Genomic DNA, 8,747 nt, shown 5'->3' with positions numbered 1-8,747 from the left:
GAACCAACCAGGTGGAATGTACTGTGAATAGTCAGAGGCCTCAGGAATAAAATAAAGAAAACATGACTTCAGCTAAGCTTTTACATTTTCATTTAACTTGGAATGAAGTGGTGGGTGGGGGTGGGGGGGGGGGGGGGGGTCGTACACAGTAAACTTATTTCTAGATATTCTTATGAAACATGACTTGTAAAGTCCAAAAAAGTTCCCAATTATTGTTCAACAAATGTATTTTATTGTATTATTACAAAACAACAAGACTACCAAAAAGGTAGTTGACAGAACAGATTATTTTGGTTCTTTTAACAGAATATGCAAGTCGTCGCACAATCGCAGCAACAGTCCTTCAAAAGTGATGGTTACAATCTTTTCACAACGTTGTCGGTCTGTCGGTTCACAACTAGCTTCCTCTGTAAAAAAATAAAATAAAATAAAACTTAGAAAATAATATTCTCATTGGACCACGGGGGATAGGGATCCAGAGAAGATAGGCAGAGTCGTCCTGAGTGGACGAGGACCCCTGCAGGTTCAGCTGTCCGGCCGGCTGCCTGACATGAACACACTTTGTGCTTCATATTTGTTGTTTCTCCACCACAACAAGGGTGCAATAGTCTTTATGCTTTCCGAACGGTATACAGTTCTACAAAATGACGTTGGCACATTCAAGACATTACCTTTTTATACATGTGTTTTTCCTTATAAATACAATATACTTTTTCTTTCCCTTTATCCAGAGTCCACGTAAAAAACAGCACAGCAATGGCTATTTGCAAATGAATATGGGCCGAGCCCGAGAGTCATAAATAATCATAATAATATAAAACAATTCATGAAAATCTGTTCTTATTCCATTGTTCTTCAGAAAGTGATCTTCATTTATTTCTGTTTGCTTTGATCGAAGAACGAAAATGGGAGGCATCAAAGGAACGACGAAGGTGTTTTGTTTTCTGCGAGTCTTCCGGTATCCACTTATCTCATTTCCTGCAACAGACAGACAGACGTGTCAAAATACGAATAAAAGGGGGAAAACGCAGAAATGATTATCTGCACATAACAGTAAGGAGCTCTCACAAAGCATGTCTCATAAATCAAAATGGCAGTCTACATCGCTAGTTTTGAATACAACAACATGTATTTATTTGTCAATTTATTTTCAAAACAGAACCCATAACCAGATTCAAAACTAAATGACAGGAGCTTAAAAACCCTAAGGAGGTGGCTTTTAAGCAGTCATGGAAAAAGTACCCAATTGTCATACTTGAGTGAAAGTAAAGATTCTTTAATATAAAAAAATTGTATTTGGTTTTAAATATAATTAAGTATCAAAAGTAAATGTAATTGCTAAAATATACTTAAGTATCAAAAGTAAAAGTATGTATAATTTCAAATTCCTTATATTAAGCAAACCAGACTGCACGATTATCTTGTTATTTTAATTTACAGATAGGCAGGTACACACTCAGACATCATTTACAAACGAAGCATGTGGGGTTTTGTGAGTCTGCCAGATCAGAGGCAGTAATTTGACCAGGATGTTCTCTTGATAAGTGTGTAAATTGGATCATTTTCCTGTCCCGTTAAGTGTAAAAAAAATAGTACTTTTGGGAGTCAGAGAAAATGTAGCACAAATGTTCTTTAAAATGTTGTAAAGTAAAAGCAAAAGTACAAAACCCCTATTCAGCTCTATCTCACTGTAACCCAAACGCTAGTCAACCGCCCTATGGGAGCAGCTCTGGTTCATCCTTCATGGATTACTTGACTCTGTAATCACCCGAGGGATTGGCCGTTAATCGAGGAAGTCAAGATCTGAGGGAGTCACACAAAACGTATCCCCCACTGGAGGGATAAAGAACAACTCCCTCCCCAATCACACAGATACCCCATTCAACCACTCTGTCCAAGTGGAAACATAAGGCTCAGCACAATGACAGAAAGAGGGGTAACCCACAACTGGCTCCCCAGTGAAACACACAGTCCCTCTATTGTAAGGCTTTCACTTTTATGTTCCTGGTGGAGCAAGAAGGGCAGTGGAGTTGAGGGGGGGGGGGGCATCCCGCTCACTAGGGAGCCTGCAGGGAGTGCATATAAGCAACCATCACGCAGAGAAGTGTTCCCTCAGTAGTGCACTATAGAGGGAGAGTGGGGTCTGGGGCTATCCTTGACATTATTATACACTGTGCAGGGGGTTTTGTATTGTGTGTGTGTGCATGAGTGGATATTTTAATGGAGAATGATTAAGTATTTGTGAGTATGTGCACATTTTCTTTATAGAGATACAATATATAGTATTTGTACTACACGCTTGACAAGGTTTGTCATTTTGCTCAGTTATCCCTCGTGTCAGCATTTCTATGTTAATGAATGATTATTTATGTATGACACTAGCACTGAACCATAGACAGTATAACCACCTCTCAGTTATGGACTGTTTTCTTCTGGCACCTATTTGGCTGGATCTGGTAATCCCCAGGAATTACAAAATTATTTTTACAATGTAAAAATTGTCAAGCGATCAAAGTTCATTCGAGTTGTCTTTTCCTTAATTCTCCTTGCCCCCACAAAAAATGTCAAATATATATTTTCAGCCTGGGCCTAATATTCTAAGAGTTAATTTGGGTTGGGCCGGCCTGGGTTTATGGTTTGTGCAACATAGTAACCTATGTTTGAGACCAACGCGGGGCCATGGCTGTGTGAGATGCGCATCAGTATCTCTCAGATAACTAGAATGAGATTAACTTTTTATGATCTCTCTGCTCTGATAGACATGAGCCTGCAACTCTCTTCTCTCCTGTGTTGCAGGGTAGCCTAGTGGTTAGAGCGTTGGACTAGTAACCGGAAGGTTGCAAGTTCAAGCCCCCGAGCTGACAAAGTACAAATCTGTCGTGCTGCCCCTGAACAGGCAGTTAACCCACTGTTCCTAGGCTGTCGTTGGAAATAAGAATTTGTTCTTAACTGATTATTTCCTAATAGAATCATAACCTCGTAAAGGGTCCTGGAGGAGCCTTTCGCCACCAGATAAATTGAAATAAATTTGCCAAAAGTATAGAATTACTGCTGTCTGTTCTGAAATAAATGAAATACTTCATAATAGCCTACTACACCATGAGAAGGCCTATAATTTAGCCACAGTGCATCAATTGCTTCTTTTAAAAAAGTAGCCTAGCTGTTGAATATAGCCCAATAACAAGGAATAGCCTACAGTCTGGAACGAGCGGCAAATCTGTCAGTAAAAAAAAAAACAGCGTCTTAACTAAGACACTAATCATGACATTACCCTAGGTGGCCTCTGCTGTAGTAGTATCTCTTCTCACCCCTCTATTAACCACTGAACTCCAGTAGACATTGTAGCTCCCAATAACTAGAACCAATCATGGCCCCCTTGTATTACCACTATTCCTACTAATGTAGTCTCTTCTTGCCCCCCTTCTTGATATGAATAGTTCAACTAAATGCAAGAGAGAAGAAAACAACTACAGATATTGTGGCTCCCAAGAACCAGAACCCTTGTCTCACCTCGTTGCGTTTCCTGCCTGAGCCGGGACCCCCTCGTGACCCCGTGGAGCCCCGCGACGAGGAGCTTCCTGTAGTGGAGCAGTTACTGGACATCTGACACCCCCGCCCCGCCAGGTAGCTGGGCTTGCTGTACGGGATCAGGTCCTCATCTGTGGAGGAGATGGGATTGGAGGAGAGGGGAGAATTAGGGTCAGGGATTTCCGTATTGGGAATGGAGAGTGAGACAAATGGCTATTCTACTGATGAAAGAGGGTCTTGAAGGAAAGAGGAAGTGATAAGAGTTTTAATGGATGGATTTGTGAAATTAAATGTATTCATATGTTATTGTGTGTGTGTGAGAACGGGTTTATGAGCATAATTGATTTATGTTTTATTATTTGTGTGAATTTGTATTTTCTGGGTGAAATAGTGACTGTTTGGGAGTCAGTGCTAATAGGCAACTGCAAAGGCTCTGGCTGTGCTTGTGTGTGTGTAGTGAATATGAGACTGTGAATATGAGACTGAGACTTGTGTGTGAGTTTGCACACCACACTTCAGTATCTGCACCACTCACCATCTCGGCGTCTCTGTCCTGATCCCTTCCTGTAGGGGTTGCTCCTTTCTCCCTCTCTGTCCAGGGATGCTTGGCCACAGTCTACAGCCCTTGCTGGGCACCGCACTGCTCCATTCTCTGGAGGTGGCTCTGGTGGAGGAGGGAGGTCTTGAGGAGAAGACACATGGACAACAGGTAAGGGTTGGACTGCACTAGAAGACCAGTAAATATATAAACATATAGGCAATAATGTAGGCTTTGCGCACACAGAGACATGCTCATGCCCAACATATATTCAATGATTTGTTTGTTCACTCACACACACACACACGCACATGTGTGTGTGTTTGCGTCTGTGCGTGCGTGTGTGTGAACAAACAAATCAAGGAATATATGCTCACACACACACTCACCTCCTTGGTTAAGCACCTCTCTTCTGTAAGCTCCGCTTTTGGAAGTCTTCTTTTTCACTCGAGACTTCAGGCCGGGGGGAGTGTGTGTGTTGTCATCTGGGGAGGGCTGAGCTCTCACTGTAGGTCAGCCAGAAAGACAGAAAACATTACTAGAAGGTAATTGGACATTGGTCCTTTGAAGCACTATACATGGATAAATAACAACATTGCAATGCCTTATGTAATTTCAGCTGATTGTTTAGGTGTTACGAATAACATGAATTACATACTGGATATAAATGTAATACATTTTCTGTGTGTGTACATGCATGTGCGTGCCCTTCTGACTTGAATGTATGTGTTTATGCACATCTGTATGTGGTGCATTCACTCGTGTGTGTTTGCACAGAGCGGTAAGCGTCACTGACCAGGTGTGCTGGAGCTGACATTGTCGGCACTCAGTGCTGCCCCCTGGCTGAGGTCACGGCGGTGGGCCAAGCCGTTGCGGAGCGGTGTGCCCACCTCGGAGCCCTCACCGTGTTGCTGGGCTGAGAGGTTGGGGTTTGACTGCGTGAGGGGCGGGCTGGGCGCCCGGGGCACTGGGACAGGATCGCAAGGTAACCTACTGTATAACGGCAAAGAAAGAGTGGGGGGTTAGCAATAGCAATGACATACTTCTGTTATTTTACTACGATGATATGTTATACAATTGAATTATTGTTTTGTTTATTTGAGTGGGGATTTTACTGCTCATATCATGAGCATTGTGTTATCTGCTGTTAATGACATTGGGCAATTACCATACCAAAGCAATGATTATACCTATGTTATTACCATCTTATTAATGTGAACAGGAGATATTCACTGCCATCCCCATTAGTATCAGTCGAGGCTGCTGAGTGGAGGACGGCAAATGGAATGGCATCAAACCTTGTGTTTGTACATAAATGATGTGACTTTTAGAATTTGACTGTTTTGTCATGTCATACCATGCTAGCTGCTGCCCATCAAGGTGGTGAAGGCGTGCTGTGTTGTGGGGTGGATGGCGACTCTCCTCTCTGGGCGACGGCGTGAGGGTGGCAGTGGACTGGTGACTATAGGAGGTGGCGGGGGACGAGGCGTCACCCCTGAGGGGAGGGGCGGGACCTGCCTCGCAGCCCTCGATCAGATAGGTTCTTTCCGGAAGGGGTGGGCACCACTCTTCCTCATCAGACCTGCGATTAAATGTAATTATTCCATAGGTACACTTTAGACAGAGGAGGATGACGTGGACCTTAGAGAAAATGATTAATGGTCAGTTTTGACATTTTCCTTATTAATGGTCAGGATTGGGTAGGATAAACTGTTCTTAGATCTGTGTCTGAGGGTAATTTCAATCTGGACCATTATAAAACAGTCACCACTACGTCACTGCTTGTGCAGTTGGTGCTATGGAGCAGTAGATCGATCATAACACATTCACGATGGTGGCTCCAATAAGATCCTATTCAATTATTCATTATTCTAATTCCTAATTCTATGGGTGGCCCTCCCTCTCTAATGCCTACAGTATTTGTCTGTACCGTATTGATTTCCACTGCTCTACAGCATTATTAGACAGTCTTCCCTGTGGGCAACACTATACCTGTTACAGGTCTGCTGAGGGCCATGTCTGAACAAGAGACTTCACCTGGGTGAAAAAAATCAAATTCCATGTCCTTCTATGCCCAAGGCATTTCCATCAAACTGAACTGGCTTCTTCACAACATGGGAAATGTTTTTCAGCTATGTTTTTCATACGTGTGCATGGAATCAGTTTTTATACATTTGTGTTTGGTAGAGAAGTATGTGTGTGCGCGTGTGTGAGTGCCAAGTGCGTTCATGTGTGTGTACATCATGGAGGAAATGGCCGAGGCCAGGGAGTAAGCCAGTTAATGTCATAATACCAGGCCAACGTTCCTCTCAGCTAGCCACAGGGGCTAACTCATAGGTTAACACTGTTATCGTGGGTTCATCACCAATCTCTGCTAACTGCTAACGGCTAACCGCAGGGAGGGCGGTGCATGAGAAGGCTGCTGAATGATTACTTTGTTCTGGTGACCAGGAGAAAAGAACATGAGAAGGTGAACGGGCTAACGTAGGCTAATGTCATTAGCTAACGGGGTCAATGTGTAAGAGGGTTGGGACTTGGGAATGGTGGCTAATTTTCCCACTGCCTGCGAGCTTCTTGGATAGCGCTAATGTAATCTAGCTGTCAGAAATGCTTAGAGGTAGAAGTTTCTAAGCCTCATGGCTGCTTTAGTTGAGCTGCTAGCCTATTCTAGAGGAGTGAGTGGCATTTAGGAGCGATAAGTGAATGGTTCCCTTTGCCAAAATGTTATGAATACTGACTTGCTGGCCTTGACAATACTGTGTTATATGAAGTGTGTGCGTGCATGCATGTGTGACTATGTGTGTAGGCGAATGCGTGTGTATCCATTTTGCAGTGTGACAGTAATGTGGTCCAGCGGGGACCTGGAATAAAAGGTGCATTGAGGTCCAGAGCTAGCAACGGGTTAACAAAGAGAGACCAAAGAAGAGACTGTCCTGTCAGACAGAAAGGCAACATAAGGCTAACGTCATTAACCTCCACACAAAGCCCTGGCCCACCACTATGTGTCAGTGGGGCCTGAGAGTACAAGGACATGGGCCAAGAGAAACACAGTGTGAGAGAGTCAAAGGTCCATAGGACAGTATACAGACCTATTAAAGATTGTCCACCGAGGTTACATGAGAGAGCTACCATACCTCAATCAGTCTGCAAGAAGATGGTGTAACTGATGTGTGTGTTTAGTTGGTGTGTGTTATGCCAGACATCGTAAGAGTGTGTGTGTGCACGTGTTCACGCTTATGTGTATTCATGTGTGTCTGTGTGCTTACCCTAGCTCCATGTCCTCATGGTCATCCATGGGCATATCCTCTACCACACACTGCTCCAGCTCCCCAGATGAGGGGGGTGGGGGGAGGGCTTCAGTCCATTTTAGAGAGGGGGTCTTCACCGCCTTCCCCATGGACTTCTGCTTGGGTTTACCTACACATAGACACACAAAGAGCTGGTTTAGTGCTGTTCAATACTGTTCCTAAATTCATTTTAATATTCTTGAAAAGGGTATATGTCACAAACCGCAAAATGGAAACATAACTGGAGATCCCTTGTAATTTTTGGAGACATGAATCAGTGTTACACAGTAGGTTAACTACCGCTACGTCTCTTGTTGCTAGATAGTAGGTACCATAATACGGTTTCATGGCTCCAAAAATGTCAAGGTGCTTCCAGTTATTATGTTTACATTTTGTGAATGTTGCTTTGGGGTCTTGGTGCCCCACCGTGAACCATTTACCAATGGAAACACAGTCTTAAACACTGTCTTACCGCAGTCCGTCCTGCAGCGCTCGGGCTGGGCGTACTGGGAAGAGGGTCCGGCGGGCTGGGTGATCCAGTGGCTGCCATCTTGCTCTGTGGGGCTGTGAGAGCCCTGGAGCGTCTGGTTGGTGAAGGGCATGATGGGAGTGCTGGCGTAGGGCGTGGTGGAGGAGTAGGGGCTGTTGAAGCTACGCAGGTCCTCGGCGTTGGGGTCGATGGTGCTGTAGATAGGACCTTCATTGGAGCTGCCCGTGCTGTACTTCTCTGTCTGGTTCAAGTAGTTAGAGATGCCCGCTTCTGGTGGTGCGAGGGGTCAGAAGAAGTGAGAAGTCAGATTCAGGTGACAGGTGACTGACTTATGGTAATGAGAATTAATTTGTTATTCTACTGCAGAGTTAGTATTGTTATGTGAGTTAAGCGATTCTTGTATTACCCAAAACAGTTACCATGACATACAATTTTTTCGGGACGAATTCAGACACCTTGACTTTTTCCACATTTTGTTATGTTACAGCCTTATTCTAAAATGGATTCAAATGTGTTTTTCCCCTCATCAATCTACACACAATACAAAGCAAAGCAAAAGCTGGTTTTGAGAAATAAAAAACTTAAATATCACATTTACATAAGAATTCATACCCTTTACTCAGTACTTTGTTGAAGCACCTTTGGCAATGATTACAGCCTTGACTCTTCTTGAGTATGATGCTATAAGCTTGGCACACCTGTATTTGGGGAGTTTCTCCAATTCTTCTCTGCATATCCTCTTAAATTCTGTCAGGTTGGATGGGGAGCATCGCTGCAAGGCTATTTTCATGTCTCTCCAGAGATGTTCGATCGGGTTCAAGTCCGGGCTCTGACATGGGCCACTGAAGGACAATCAGAAACTTGGCCCAAAGCCACTCCTGCATTGTCTTGGCTGTGTGCTTAG

At 43.8% G+C, this 8,747-nt stretch overlaps 1 protein-coding gene across 2 annotated transcripts in view; it reads right to left on the bottom strand.

Annotated features, from left to right (window-relative positions):
• Positions 1-209: 209 nt before the first annotated feature.
• Positions 210-8,747, bottom strand: part of LOC109872916 (roundabout homolog 2) — a 115,502-nt gene continuing 106,964 nt past the window's right edge. The window contains exons 21-28 of one of the 2 annotated variants that reach the window (XM_031808087.1): positions 7,826-8,113; positions 7,333-7,483; positions 5,424-5,648; positions 4,863-5,059; positions 4,456-4,572; positions 4,064-4,210; positions 3,511-3,659; positions 210-978 (exon numbers count right to left, since the gene is read on the bottom strand). In XM_031808087.1, the coding sequence (XP_031663947.1) occupies positions 967-978; positions 3,511-3,659; positions 4,064-4,210; positions 4,456-4,572; positions 4,863-5,059; positions 5,424-5,648; positions 7,333-7,483; positions 7,826-8,113 (1,286 nt within the window). In that variant the 3' untranslated portion in view covers positions 210-966. The remainder of the gene's footprint in view (positions 979-3,510; positions 3,660-4,063; positions 4,211-4,455; positions 4,573-4,862; positions 5,060-5,423; positions 5,649-7,332; positions 7,484-7,825; positions 8,114-8,747) is intronic. The other variant, XM_031808088.1, reaches the window with a different exon arrangement.

Source organism: Oncorhynchus kisutch, linkage group LG28 (assembly GCF_002021735.2).
Source record: "Oncorhynchus kisutch isolate 150728-3 linkage group LG28, Okis_V2, whole genome shotgun sequence".
NCBI lineage: Eukaryota > Metazoa > Chordata > Actinopteri > Salmoniformes > Salmonidae > Oncorhynchus > Oncorhynchus kisutch.
Note: the sequence above shows the minus strand (reverse complement) of the source record. Positions and strands in the feature narration are given on the sequence as shown.